The following is a 15,812-nucleotide window of genomic DNA, read 5'->3' as shown; positions in this document are numbered from 1 at the left end:
CTACCACCAAAACTTCTTGCAAAAACATATGGATGCGTTATTTTTATGGAAACATTACACCAAAGACATAATGAGGAGAATTTCATTATTAGATTTTGAGACTGTAAGAGGTGGTCAAGCCAGATGTGTTTCAGAGACACTATTGATATTAATCCCTGAAGTTTTTCCAGAAAGGGATGCGCATGCCGGGAAATAGGTGCTGGTTTATTTAAGACTCCACAAGGCTCTTTATAGCTCTTCCTGCCTCTGCTGGGGGAATGTAGATGGAAGCAATTAATAAATTGCAGTGAAATGGATCTCTGCAAATCTCCCCAAGTGACCACCTGTGCTCTGGATTCCAGCAGCTCCACAAAACCCTGGTTGTGAATGAAGGCCTAATGATTTTGTCTTGACACCAACTGAAACTCCAAAGCCAGATACAGCACATTTTTCCCAGCCTTCAGATTCATTTGATCCCAAAGCAAAACAGGGGAAGCTGAGGCGAATGGGAGCTGCCATGTAAAGGAAAGGTTTGTGTCAGGCTGTGCTGTCAGATCCTGGCTCTGTTTTGCAGTCATTAGATTAAGGTTAGTGTGATGCCACCTAAATCCAGGCAGCTGAGCAGAGTCTGACTAAAGCAATTCACTTCATAAATTATTTTTATCTCAAACTTGGATGTGAGCCTCAGTCATTATTTTAATGCTCCATTAAAGTCATACTGCAATGAAATAATAAGTCTCATGTTAACATTTCTGCGCAACGATTGAATAAGTGGCCTTGTTCAGTGAGGGGACTGTTGGCATTTGCTGGGACCTGCAGGAGCAGCATCAAGCTGTAGTCTTTTCTGTCCTTTCCCTATCCATGTGCTCTGGATCACCCTTGTTTTTTGAACACTTACAGGCATCACTTTCCCTGTAGAAACTTTGTGAAGATGCCTTTCTCTTGCTGCTATTTGACAAATGGCTCTCCATGAATCTGATCTTTTTCACATCAGTGCAGTATACCTGGCTTGTATGGATTTAAAAGAAAAAAGCTGAGAGGAAGAATTTTGCTTCCCCTGCCTTGATGGTGGTGCTGGTGGTGCTTACATTGTCCATGAAGGTCAGCATCCCAAGGCAGCTAGAGAAACTGGGCTGTGCTGGGGCAGCAGGACCCACCCCTCCACTTACAGAGAAAAGACTACTAAAGAACTGTGATGTCCTGGCTGAAAGCCCGTGCTGTAGAATTGTCCACTTTTTCTTTTAGATGTTATATTGGCTGCATTTGGGATGCTCAAAATAGCTTATGTGTCATTATTGACTGGCACTTGAGTCAAACCAGGGTGCAGTTAAGCATTTCTACAAATTGAAATCAGACTGCAAAGTGTGTTAACTTAAGGTGAAGAATAAGTAGTTTTGGAGTTTCATAAAAGTTTTGTGGATGAATTCAGCTTACGACCTCAGTGCTGAGGCTGCCTTTTGCTTAATGATCTGCCTGGTGCACAATTACAACTGAAATCTGAGGGGTTTTAAATGAGATTCTCCAAGGAACACTTCTCCTGCTTCTCTCACAAGTAGGGATCTGTCCCCTAAGTGCTCTTAGATCTGAGGGTCTTTTCAGTCCCAATATTAAGTCCTTTCACATACAGATTGTCTCTGGAGAGAGGTTTGAATCAAAAACATACTGTTTATGTCTTGCAAGTGAAGGAATGCTTGCAGTGAACGGAGATTCCTGGCTAAAAGCTGTTGCAGTTCTGCAAATTCTGTTGCAACTTCTATGCTTCTATGTACATTTGAATCAAACTCGGCAAACAGTTCAGTCTCCCTGAACCTGCAAAATGTCCTACTATAGGTTTGTATTTGAATTCATTCTGCTTTTAAATGAAGATTTTCCTGTGAAATTTTATTGCTTGGTAACTTTGGGATTTGTAGCAGAAAGAGGGACTTTTAGTAATTATTCTTTTCTGACAGAGATCACACACAAGTGCACAAGATTTTTGTGTTCATACACACAGCTTCATACTTGAACGAGTGGCCTCCCTACTTGTGGCCCTTCCAGGAGACCCCTGCTGCTTTTTGTAATAGTTTTATTAATGAAGGATTCAGTGGGAACTGAAAGAAATTTTAGGAGATAGGAAAGAGTAGGCATATATATATCATCTAATGAATAGGGCAGGAGTTGTATGAAGAGCTGTTCCTTAGCTCTTCATTCTGCCCAGGCTAAGAAAAGACTCATTTGTATAAAACACTCCCTATATAATTTTCCTCTATGATATTTGGGGTTTCTTTTATGCTTTTTGCTCAGACCAGACTTCCAGAGGAGGTGTGAATTGCAGAATTTCTCTGGAAAATTTTAATTTTGTTCTACAGTTTTTTAACAAATGACTCCAACTGATCTTGGATGAACTTAACGTTTTTTGAAAGAGTTGCTGTGGGAATAGAAAAATATGTGGAATTATTTTCTTTCCACTTGAGAGAGAAATAATTTTCCAAAATCTGCAAACTGGTTTGCGGACAGCCAGAAAAATCTCCACTGTCAAATATTGTATTTGGAGCAGTATTCCATGCCTTTTTACACTGTTTCACAAAGGTTATTCAATGAGAGATTCCAAATTTCCTGTAATCTGTTTTTCACAATTCTGTGATGAAGGCTTTATTTGGGCATCAGCAGGAGGGTGATGTGAAGCCTTTCCTTGATGGTTGTAGATAAAGTAATTGGTGTTCTTGGAATGGAAATGGCTGCTCTGGCCGACACATTGCTGTGTCCTGCTCAGAGGGAGATAAACCAGCTCTGCAACAGCCTGTTCCAGAATTACAGACCTACCAAGGTGGGAAGGGGCCTCAGATGATCACCTATTCCAATCTTTTGTGGGAGACATGAGAATATGCAGTAGCTTGTCCTGTTGTGTCTTGAAGATCTCCAGCCTTGTAGACTCGACCACATTCTAAGGGAAGCTGTTGCTGGGAGCTTGCTGCTGCTTCAGTTGAGGTGTGTCTGAAAAATAGTACACATCTGCAGAGAGTTATGAATTTACGGCAAAATCAGTTCTTGATAGGAAAAATAACATGTTTTTTCAAATATCAATTTTTAGAAATGAAAAGTATCAGTAAAATTAAAAAAAATGCTGCAATTCAAATTTCTTTGAGTAGTTTTATGGTTATGAATGCAACCTCTTCTTTTGTAGAGGAGAAGAGCTATAGCAGCATTTTAGTAGTCATGAATAATTGATGATTTTCAGCTTACAGCTACTGTGCAGCCACTGGAAATGGTTCCAGTCTCTTTGGGATTACCTTTCAAATATATGAGGAATGTATATGATAACATAATATTATACTGTAAGGGTGGAATTCTGCAACGTGTGTTTTACATAGATCTGTGTTACCCTTCCTAGTGCTGTGTAGGCTTTGGGAAGATAGGATATTCTGGACCTTTAGAGCTTTTCATCATTCTGTATTTTAGGATATTAATTGCTGAGTTTTATGTGATACAGAATTTTCAGGATGACCTTCAACCACCTCACCAACTCTCCAATTTCTACTCAGGCTGAGTAGTATTTTTGGGAAACGAAGGAGTAAGAGGATATGGAGTTTCAGCAGGGACACTAACAAGTCTAGTCACTCTCTCTATATATATCCATCATACTGGGATGACTCAAGCTGCCCTTCAGTTACAAAGTAGGCTCTAATGCTGCTAGGAATGTAGCACAAGGACATTCAGTAACTGAAGAGAGGTGCCAAAATTTCCATACGTAAGCATGTAACTGTGGGATTTTAGGAGGCCTACTCATCATAAGTAATGTTTGGTTCTGCATATTTATGTACCTTAGATCAAATTTTCAAAGGAACTTACCTGATTCCTGTATGTGTTGGAGACCAATTTTTATCCATTAAAATGGGCTGTATAGGATGCAGTTTCTTTTGCTCAATCTTGGTTTCGTTTTTGTGTTAGTCTGAATGAAAATTTAGATCTATATTTTTTCCTGTCTATTTCTAAGATTTTCTTAAATAAAAGCAGGCTTTCTGTCTCTTCTGTATGTAAAAAAGAGTCATATGATTCATCTGCTGGCTGGGAAGTGTGGCTTTGGAGCACCTATCTGAGAGTAGCAGGAACACAGATGTGAGGAGTGATGACTAACAAAGGATCCAATTAATACCACTTACTCTTTTGTTCCCTTCTTTAGGAAGCTGCTGGAAGAATGCTGTGACCCTGGGCAGCTCTTTGCTATGACAAAGATGAATTCCCCTATGGGAAAGAACCTCTGGTTTGATGGGGAATTTTTATATTCTGTCACAATTGACAATGCAACTTACTCTCTCTTCCCACAGGTTAGTAACCATGTTTTATTTTTATTTTAAGTATTAAAATACTAAATGATAACATGATACAAATGAGTATAAATAGGTTGAAGGGCAATCAAGAAATTGCATCTTCATTTCTCAATACTAAAAAACAAAACTGCTTTTTCACTTCCACGTTCTGAAAATTTTGTGGTTGTATGAATGTTAATACTTTCCTGACTGCTTTTAGGGAATTACCCAAGGGATGAAATTGGGTCACTCGTCTTGATTTTTAAAATATTTTGTTCTGGCTATTTTAAGAGGGTGATTTCTACATTTTAGTCAGGGATCACAGTCATTGTGAGCCGGATCCCTCACCTACAATTACTTCAGTTCAGATCTGTAGCCAAGATGGGACAGTGCTTTGTGTGAAGGTGTCCCAGGTTACTTCCAAGTTAAGGAAGTTCATTGATGGCAAACAACATAAGACCAATCAGAGAAGCCAGCAGCTTGACTTCATTGATTCTTGCTGTGTTTTTGAATGTGGGAAGTGACTGATTATTAATACCTATCAAGGTGCTTGATTAAGTGCAGGGGTTTTGAGAGCGGGCAATTTGTAATACTGATCTAGGCTGCTGCTTGTATTTTTAATTAATACAGGAACTGGTACTAAATAGTGAGTTTGAATATAAGTATTTTATATGGCTACTCACTTAAAGAAAGCCAAACTTCTGGCTGTATTAATTGATTTACCTGCTACTTTAATCTGCCAAATTCAAGGTATAGGGATTTACTCAGCCTCCCGGTGTTGAGTCATTCACACACAGGGCTTCTCATTTGTTGCTGTTTCAGTTAAATGCATAGCAGAGTTCTTACTTGTTAACTTCTTTGATGTTTTATTTTCAGGATGAAGTTGGTTTTTTTTGGTTTTTTTTTTTTGAAGTAGTTTTTAGATCTAAAAAAACCCCAGAGTTACTACTTTGAGTGAGTTTCTTTTAATGGAGAAGGAGTGAGGGGAAGCTGCACTGTGGGGCAGAGGAAATGGGAGCAGCTGCTGTCTGTGTTGACATGATCCAGAGGAGCTGTATTACAGCTGGGTCTTGTTCAGGATGCCAGGACTTGTCCTTATTGCCATGATCTGGATGATGGACCTCTGCCTCCCTCAGCCTGCTCCTAGCTTTTGTGTCCCAGCAAGCCCAGCAAACAAGTAGATGCTGAAACCTGCCTGGCAAGGGGATTTTTCCTGCAGTACAACTGGAAAGGGGCTCCCCAGCTGGATTGAACTTCTGGAGACTGATAGAAAGTTCATGATGTGTTGCAGAGAAGTGGCTGTAAGTTTTGTTTATGATGATTAGTGTGATTTGTTGCCACTGATTGGAGAAAAGTAGCATCCTTAGTATAGCTGTGAACTTTGTACCACAAAGATACTGGCAGCAGAAGATCCAAGTGTGTGTGTCTTTTCCAAGGTTTCAGAAAAGCCCCACCAGGGCTGGCAGAGGAAGGTCACTGTTTTGTGATGGATTTGGGATTTCAGATTTGGGGCTTTTTTTGGATTAAAACCTAGCACTCTGCTTGGCCACAGCGGTGTTTTATCTCCTTTCAGAGCACAGAGCAGCTTGCTGGATGGACTCCTTTGTAGAGGTTAGAGAGAAATAGTGGTTTTTGCAACTCCACTGGTTCCCAGTATCCTAACACCTGTCCTTAAAGTTTATCAGTTGGCCAGATCAAGAGTAAAGATCTGGGTAGTCCAGAAGAAAGAAGCTTCTGGGGGACAACATGAGCTAAGCAGCTGTGACTTCATCTTTCTTAGGTTTGTCAGACAGGCTGCAAAGAGAATGGGTAGATGCTGCTGGAGAGTTGGCGGTGGAAAAGGGGAATTTTCATCATGTTCCAGCCCTGGAATGTTCCAACCCTGGACTGCTATCCCTTTAATGAGGTGATGGGCGGTTTGTTTCTGACAAGTGCTACTCACTACTGCTCCTTCTTTCCTATACATTGTGCTCAGAGGAATTTTGTAGGTCTTTATCAAACAAAACCTTGGAAGGCTTAAAAGCTAAGGAGGATTTATTTGCAGTAAAATTTTAAATGCATTTTTCTACTTCTCTCTTTGTTTGAAGAGAAGTACTTGCCTAAATTTTTCAGGCTCCTACTTTGAAGAATAATGTCTGCTATTGGCTTGCTTGCAAGTAATTTTCCTGAAGATTAATATTCCTTTAAAAAGTATCCCAAAGCTTAAAACATTTCACAAATTATGGTTAATACTCTGAAATGCCAAGGGGATGTAACAGCAATGTAAAGGGCCACAGCTGTGTTGATACAATTAAAAAAAATATTTCCTCTGAAATTAATGAAAATGGCTCCATCCACATTGCTGGGCTTGAGCAATTTGGTGATTGCAGAAGATTTCTCAGTCCTGAACCAGTGACTAACTTATAGGTTAATGTAACTCAAAACTAAATAGGGAACTTGTTGTATTTCATGTTATACAAAAATAAACGTGTCCAAAATGAACATGTGAAAAGTCACTTACTTCTGAATGTGAACAATACAAAACAGAATACTTTTTCTTCTGAGCTGTCTATAGATAAAATTCTTACAGCTGGGTCAACATTTTCTGACAGAGTGCTTTTCCACTAAAAATGCTATTTCATGAAAATATAACTTTAGTATCAGTTCATGAGTTTTTCAATTTTTCTTTGAAGTGAAAAGGTTAAAAGGTTTTTGTGGTGTTATGACATGTCATTTTAATCTTTCTTTTAATGTAATACTTTTGATGTTGGGGGTTTTTTTTGCCAGCTCTGTTTCCTCTTTTTTCTTCATACTTTGAGTGATTATATTACTCCTTTTATTTTTTCAATTTTTTGACCCACCAAGGGAAAAATTTGCAAAAGAGAAAAGCTTTTATGTGGAAATAGTAATTCAGTGCTCCATTTCAGTTTATGAGGACAAAATTTGATGTTTGCAGAGTTTTGCACATACCAGTAATTCCAGATGCTGGAAGCAGCTCCTCTTAGTCTATCTCTCTGTGTCATTTTACCCCTTGATTTTGAGAACTAAAATTTTTGGAAGCAGAAATGAGATATTGCACTGACTGCACTATCTTTCCCTTCTGCGGAGAGCCCGGTCAATACTCAGCAGTCAGGAGGAAGCCCAGACTGACCATTAAAGGTCATGGGCAACTTGTAAATGTGTCTTGTCACCATCATGCACCTCTGTCAAAAAAAGCACAGAACTGTGTGTTGGTGAGTGCCCAGGACAGACACACTCTTCCCAGAGTCTGGAAGTTCAGCCATCAGCTCTGGTCTTGCAGCATTGCACTGAGGCAGGACATAAGGCATGACTGGCATTTCCCACCCTGCACCGCCTGACTGGGATGGGAGAAATCAGGCTCCCATATATCCCTGCAGTCATTTTTAGCTGCTCTGAGTAAGCAGGATGTAACCACATGAGTAGCTAGGATGTAACTCAAAACCACATGAGAGAAACGTGAACTGACACTCACCTGCTCTGGATGTAGAGAAAGCATCAAGCCCCAGTTTCAAAAGATTTTTTGAAATAATTTTTCACTCCTTGCTATCTTTTTCCTCCTTAGAGTTTCAAAAACAAATTTCAGACTATCTTTAGCATTAGAGAAAATACTGCTTACCCTAATAGTTAGTTTATAATGTAAATATCTGGTTTTCGGTGCTTGTTGACAAAAGTCTATAGCAAGGACGAACTGCAGTAAATTTCTGAGGTCACCTTTCTCCATCCTCCAAGAGCTTAAAAACCCCAGTTAAATCAATGTAACTTTTCATTCTGCCATTATTTTGGACGGTAGAGGAGTGAATACATTTCAAAAGACATTTAAAATGCTAAACTTTAACTTTTCAGTCTGGCAAAATAAAAGTATTAATTGAAAAAAATTCTGGTTTCATTGTATTTAACTCAAAGCAGTTAGACACTTTTAGTATCAGTAAATGACTGGTAAAATTACTAAAATACAATTCCTCAACTGCTCAAATCCCTTGTAAAGTTTCACTTGTAGAAGCTGTCAGTTACAAGAGTGGCTACTTGGACTGAACTTCTCATGAAGTCATCACAAATTAAATGGTGTTTGAGAAATCCAAAGGAAATAGCTGCCAACCACAAAAAAGAAACTGGGAAGTATGGCATCTATTTCTGGATACTTTGTGATCAGGAGAAAGATTACATTTTCCAAATCACATATATAATATTAATGTTTATTTAAATTCCCACCATTAATATAAAGGCAGGGGAAAAGTTTCTCTAATTGTAAATGTCAAATGGAGACATTCTCTGACATTTTCTGGATTTTCTGAGTGTTGTATTGGGTAACAGTGAATTATTTGGTGATTGTACTGTGTGGTTTGTGCTTTCTGTTCAGGGTACCTGTTAAATTTTGGGAGCTTATTTGGTATTTCTTGGGTGCTCACATCTTTCATTTAGCCAGAGATTTTGTGTCATCCTACTGGTGCTGTTTCAAAGTAAATTCCCTGCTCTTAGAGTTATAGCCTTTAGCAAATAGAATAATTTGTAATTATTTCCAGAAAAAAAAATGAGGTTGGGAGTTTGGTGTAGAGTCTGCAAGTTTTTTCCCTAATTGCATGCTGAGAGTAACAGGAAAAACCTCCTGAGGAAGGAAATGGCACCTTGGTTGTGGCAAAAGGTGACGTGTGGGAGCAGCGGGTTCTGGGAAAGGTTAGATGGGAGCCAGCTGCTGTGCAGATCGAGGGTGGAATGTGAAGTTAGAGCTGTGTAAAGAAAGTAAACCCCTTTAATAGAACAATGTTACCTTCCTTAGGGCCAATGGTCTGTTGTGTAGGACCGATTTTAGACCCAGTTCATCCAAAAATTGTGTGAAAAATAGGAAACTGCCTGAAGCAATGTGGGTTAGGATCTGATGGATGGGCTGCAGTGGTGCCAGGAGGCACGAATTACTGCCCTTGCTGTTGATTTTGGATGTGCTCTGGTAATTTTTTGCTAGCAGAGTACTCTGTTCGCAGTAATGCTCTGTAATTAATAACTGCTTGGAGAAATACAGTGGAATATTGGCTGTCATTTATGGTATTTTTTTCCTAGATATCTTGGATATGGATGTAAATTTTAGGTCTACAGACATTCTATTAAGCACCTTTTATTTCTTTTTCCATTAATTCTGCTGTCTAAATAATACTTCCTTGTCTGCCTTTGAGTTGTATTTAGTTAGGATTTGGGGGAAATTTCTTGGTGCTTTCCCTTTTGGTCCTTTTTTTTCCTCCTTCATTTTTTTCCTGCTCCCTATGCCTACTTTTATATACAGACTCTGTTCTTGATTTGGGTTACATATATTGACATAAACATTATTGACATATACATATATTGTGATAAACATTAGTAATTGGAAATGTGAAAAACATTGTATACAAAGAGTTAAAGAGGTATTTAAATATGAAATAAAAGTTGTGTAAAGGAAGTAATGTATTTTTATCATTCAAGTAATTATGTTATACAGTGCTTTTCATAAATTGCAAGAAGAAATACTGTCTGTAGAGACCTGATAAATTGTGCTCTTTTGGAGTATGAGTCTTCTCTTTGATGCCTTGAGAGGCTACCTGGAATAGAGGCTCGACAGTGTTAAAGGAATAAAGTTGGTAGTTATTAAAAAGGCCTTCAAAGGATACACCTTGGGCAGTACAAGAGCCTGGCCATGGCTACACCCAAGATGGATGATGGGTCATGAGTTTTCACACTTTTCTAAGTTTTGGGTCATTTACATTTTGGGGTTAATTATCCAATTACAGCCTCAGGCTATGAAGTCCATCCTCTCAGTTTGCTCTCCTCAATTTGCTGTTGTTCGCACTTTTTTGGCCTGAAGCTGCAATGGTGTCCTTGGTTTTCAGGCTGCCAAATGATTGTTTTGTCTGACTAAACTGTGAGGAGAACTTGCTAACAGTCTATATGAAGTTTAGAGTTATATACTAATGCAGTACAGAATCTGGATAATATGAAAGCTACAACTTAAGGCATCACCTTCACTCGTGGATAATCTCTAGCCTTTGGCATTAGGGTGATCAAAACAAAAATGTGGTTTCATATTTAGTTAAGAGAAACCCCTACCTTCACTATGATTCCATCCTGACTAATTAAGAGCTGTGTAATTGGACAGCTTGTGTGGTTTGTTAGGCGTGTTTTGTGGCAAGAGCCACAGTGTTTCTGAAACGGCTCCGTAAAGACAAGATGTAAGCATACCTGATGATGAAAATCGAATTCACGCTAAACAATTTGAGCTGGAACATGTTTAGTTTGTTAAGGATGGGCAACATACCCTTGTTGAAGGGAGTTTAGTGAGACCAAGGAGATTTATGTCCTCTGTTGATGTGGGCTTTGGTCAACCTGGGCTTGCTGAATGTGTCCAACCAAGCAGCTCAGCTAGACTACCTCGAGGGAGTCTGATTTTTGTGGATTTTATCTGCAATAATGCACATGCCAAATGGGCTTTGTCTCCGAGGGTGCAAACACATAAAGAGATGCTGACCTTTCCAAATTTAACAGACAGAAAGGCAAGGACTGGATCTGCCTGAAAAGTGTCAGTTTGGCCTGCAGGCAGAGAGGGGATGACAGAGGATCTGCTGCCCTTAATCAGCCTTTGTGTTTCAAATCCAAAGTGACTGAGCATCCATTACTCTCTTTCCTAGGTAATATAAGAGCTCATGTTTGTATTAATCGGCTGCACAACTGAAATGTTCTCCCTGAAGTACCACCTTTACTCTATCTATAGGTCACAACTACAAATGTTGTGCTGTGGGATTGCGAAGTACAGAGCTAAAAGGCTGAACTCAAAGAGGAAGTGGGAATTGCAAGCAAAGAGGGACAGAGAAGCCCTGGGAATTTTATGGGCTGTTTTGTCAATGTTCATCTGTTTTATGGTGATGTATAAACTTGCTGCTTTAGAAGCAGGAATTGTTGCAAGCAAAAGAATAATCAAAGGAAGTGGGCAGAGATGAGAAGCTACAGGGACACCAAACTTGTGATGGCTATAACTGACTTCAGGGCATATAAGCTTCCTGGCTGGGGGTGGCTTTTTTGGTAAGATACTTCTTAAAACAGGCTTAATACATCTACTCGCATATTTGAGGCTTAGGTTTGGGTCCATTTTGTACCTGGCTCTTACCAGCTGGCAGAAGAGTGAGTCAGAATTCATGGAATGCTATATACTTCTATTTTTCTGTGTTGTTATTATTTGGTTCCTTGATATGGCGCATGTAAATTTTACTGGAACATAACAGGATATCAGATTATGTTCAGAAGGTATTTATTGTGTAGCAGAGATTCAGCCCTCGCCTCTTCTCCCACATATTCCTAAACACAGATGGAGTGGAGTCTGCAGACTTGGACAAAGTCAGGGAAGGTTATGCCACTGCTGAAGCAATTAAGAAGGAGTAGCGAAGTTACAAATCTTGTAGGAAGATTAAATAGTGACTTTCAAGACATCCTTCATGTCTCCTTGCTTAGGGGGCAGTGTAAGCTCAGCTGTACATGTAGTGAGAGCTCTGCTGCATTACAGTTCAGAAATAAACTTAATGTAGCCAGGCATTATTGATTTAGAGTCCTTATAACCTGATATGACATGGAGGGGAAGGGCTTTGGTTCTCTCCTGGAGCTACTTTTATCACCTGAATGATTCCCACGTGGCAGGCACTGACATCTTGGACATAGGGAAAATAACACAGCATTGGTTTTCTTCCATCAGGATGCACTGGATAAATCCTGGATGTGCAGGTTGCTCAGACCAAGAATCCAGGCTGCTTTCTCCTTCTTGATCTACAAAGCTTATACTCTTTTGGAGTCTTCAAGGAGAAATTTGGCAATTACATTGATGCTGTAGATTGTCTACCGACCAGTAACTACTAACCTGAGGCAACTTTGTATGTTGGAGGCCAAAGGGTTCGTCTGTAGTGGCAGGCAAAGGAAAGGAAACTGAAAGTGCTGGTACAAACTGAGCCAATATATGACATTTAATGGCCTAGTGAATTTTGACTTGTGTAATATAACTGTGAATCCCAGGTGCTGAAAGAAATAGTTCTTTTCAGTGCAGAAATGGTGTCTTCTGTTTTTTCCTCCTTCTTCTGTAATTTCTTTTTTAAAGAGTGGCCTAGAGATTTCTGCCAATGATAGGCATTCCGAAATGGGGGCAGCTGGCAGTGCCAGTCTGGGTACATTGTGGAGAAGACCAGTTTTCATTAAAACATATCTGGCTTTGCAGATGGTTTGAAGGAAGAATACTTGAGTCCAAGACCATGACTTAAGCTCACTGACTTTAGGCCAGTTCATCAGTCCCAGGGTGACTGCTGGAGGCATTCAGAGGATATTTTCCTATAGGGTACATTATTACTTGCACAATTCTGCACACTTTCCTTGGTGAGTCCTTGGTCTATAAGCTGAAAACTAGTTATAAAATCCTGTGAGTGGTGTTGGGGCAGAGGTTTGAGATTCTGCCTGCCAGTTTGGTGGCTGCAGTAGAACTGTTTTAATATTACCTCATGGAAGCAGTCTCCAATGGCTGTACTTTCCTCAGTGTGAAATGTACTGGACTAATGTCTAATTTCAGAAGGTTTGGATGAAAGACACTGGATCTGGATGATCATTTTTTCTGGAGGAAATGACCCAAATTCTATCCCTAACATTAGCTCTGAAACCTGAAATAGTTTTTTGGACCTCCCAAGTCATGCAGATTTTGAGTGCCTTCGTTCTTTGGCATGGCAGGAGGCTTGTTTTAGGACAAGTTCTAGATTTGCAGAATAATTTAGGCATAGGTATACTGCTGTAATAGAAGGGTGCTGCTGCATTATGCTGATGGGGACATTTAGTGAGCTAGTCAGATAGGGATAAATGTGCTATGGAAGGCTGATAGACCAATTTTTCATGTATATAACAGATCCTTACTTACTGTTTTATGGGATGTGACCAAAGTGTTTGCAGCCTGTTAAGTCCCATGGTAATGAGAGATTCCTGAGTGGCCAAAAGGAAGAAGTCAGTGTGGTGAAGGTGAGGCTATTTCCTCTTGTGTGTTGCTTGTTGCCTCCTGGGAGAAGAGGACAACCCTCACCTGGCTACAGCCTCCTGTCAGGTTTTGTTGTGAGCTCCATCCTCTTACCTGTTGGACTTGCACAAGAAGCACCAACTACAAGAACAAAAGGGCTTCTGTCATACCAAAGCCAAATCAGCACCCATTTTCACACTGTTCATGAAGAATGCATGAAGAAATGCATTCAACCACATGTAATCCGGAATTACAGTACTATTTATGATTCAGTTCTACAAAGTCAGGCTTGCACCTTCATGAGTGTGTTAGTTTTACTTGGCCTGGTTTTTGGTAGCAGGGTGACCACAGAAGTGTTTCTGTGAGAAGCTGCTGGGAGCTTCCACCGTGTCTGGCAGAGCCAATCCCTGATGCCCTCTTGCCTCTGCGCTGTGGCTGGCAGCTCTACCAGGATCATAGAATGGTTTGGTTTGGAAGGGATCTTAATGATCATCTCATGCCCCATGGGCAGGGACACCTTCCACCAGACCTGGTTGTTCAGAACCCCATCGAGCCTGGCCTTGAACACTTCCAAGTTTGGGGCATCTCACCATGCTCATAGTAAAGAATTTCTTTTTAACATTAGTCTAAGTCTACCATCTTTCAGGTTTTTTAGAAATATGTCTCTAATAATTTTTACAGCTTCCTAATGGAAATTCCACAACCCACGAGGCTGTCCAGTCTAGTAAGTTGCTGCCCTTATGTACAGAATATATTTCCTGACATCCAACTTGAAATTCCCTCTGGCTATAAGTTAAGAGATTATTTTTTTTTCTTGTCTTTTCCACATATGACTGCTATCAAGTCTCTCCACAGAGAGACTTTTCTTTTTCTCTAGGCTGAACAACCACAAGTGTTTTACTCAAATAGTTGGGTTTTTTTTTTAAATTCTGAATATTTTTTGGTTTTCTAATGGTCTGTAAGGAAAATATATTCCAATTAACTGTGAGGTGCCCTCAGAAATATATTCTCAGATTCATACTTATCAATATCAAATACTCCAAAGCAGAGTTGAATGTCGCCTTTCTGCTTCAACAAGCTTGTATTTAGTGTTGCTGATTATTCTATGCACAGTGTAGCTGGTACTGTGGAGCAATGCTGCAAATTTAAGTGTTGAGACTGGGCTCAATAGGAGTTTAGGTGAAAGAAGACAATAAATGCAAAGGCTACACAGATCTGTTCTGTGATCCAGTATTATGCCAGTCAAAATGCGAAAGCCAAAGAGAAATAATTCTTGTGTGAGTCTGATGCTCTTTATAACAATTCCCTTGGGCACTTCATGGTCATTCAAATTCAGTGTATGCTGTTATTGCACAAGTAAATCTATGCCTAGAGACCTCTGGAAAAAATTGAAATGGGGGTTTCTTCAGATAGAGTTTGTGGTGAAGAAGTATTACAAAATCCCTTTTTAACACACAGTAAACAGATAGAGATGCTGGACCACTATTTCTTTTCCTTCACACAAAGGGGAAAAAAAGAAAAAAGACCTAGAGAACCCCTGTGATACTCAGGCCAGTGTATGAATACAGAAAAAAAACTGCGGTGGTGAAATGAGTATGTGGTAAAAGAGGTGAAGTGAAGCTTGGTTACTTTAAAATAACAGTATTTCAGCTGACTTCAGCACAGTCAGGATTTAGCCAACAGTACCCTTTAGCTGAGTGCAGTTCTGCTTAGGATTCATAATTTTGGTGTTGGGGCTTCTTGGTTAACAATTTTTTTTCTTTTCCCAAGTTTCTCAGCCTTTATCAGCCATTGTTTTGATGTAGTGAATGAGTTCTCTTTGTCTAGTCTGACTGAAGGAGGATTCCTTCATGGCAAGGACATGGATCTTTTGCAGTGAGTCCAGAGGAGAAACACCAAAGTTGATTACAGGGTTGGAGCAGCTCTGCTGTGAGGAAAGGCTGGGAGAAGTGGGACTGCTCAGCCTGGAGAAGAGAAGGCTTTGGGGTTGCCCCATTGTGGCCTTCCAGTGCCTAAAGGGAGTCCACAGGAAGGATGGAGAGAGACTTTACAAGGGCTTGGAATGACAGAATAAGGACGAAATGTCTTCACACTGACAGTAGGTTTAGATTGGATATTAGGAAAAATTTCTTTACCATGAGGGTGGTGAGGTACTGAAACAGAGAAGTTCTGCATATCCCATCCCTGGAACTATTTAAGGATGGGGCTCTGTGCAACCTGGTCAAGTGGATGGTGCCCCTGCCCATGGCAGTGGGGTTGGAACAATAATATTTAAGATCCTTTCCAACCCAAACTATTCTCTGATTCTATGTTATTTTCTGCAACATTTTATTGAGATATGATCAGATACTACCCTGTTCAGGTATGCACTTTCTCCAGATTGTTGTCATGGTGCCAAGGTAGTTCCTATGTTTTGCAAATTTCATATTGAGTATCTTGAGAATAGACCATCTGAGCGATAAGGAAATTGTAGAGAAAACCTATATAGTGATAATTAGCAATGTTGGTTTCTCTCTAAAGTTTGATATCTGCTCCCACTGAACCCATGTAAGACT

The 15,812-nt window shown here is 39.9% G+C and overlaps 1 protein-coding gene across 1 annotated transcript in view; it reads left to right on the top strand.

Moving 5' to 3' along the window:
• ST8SIA1 (ST8 alpha-N-acetyl-neuraminide alpha-2,8-sialyltransferase 1) overlaps window positions 1-15,812 on the top strand; it is a 109,405-nt gene that overhangs the window by 24,742 nt on the left and 68,851 nt on the right. The window contains exon 2 of the mRNA XM_033057967.2: window positions 4,139-4,283. Within this exon, the coding sequence (XP_032913858.1) occupies window positions 4,139-4,283 (145 nt within the window). The remainder of the gene's footprint in view (window positions 1-4,138; window positions 4,284-15,812) is intronic.

This window comes from Catharus ustulatus, chromosome 4 (genome assembly GCF_009819885.2).
Source record: "Catharus ustulatus isolate bCatUst1 chromosome 4, bCatUst1.pri.v2, whole genome shotgun sequence".
In the NCBI taxonomy this organism is placed as follows: domain Eukaryota; kingdom Metazoa; phylum Chordata; class Aves; order Passeriformes; family Turdidae; genus Catharus; species Catharus ustulatus.
Note: the sequence above shows the minus strand (reverse complement) of the source record. Positions and strands in the feature narration are given on the sequence as shown.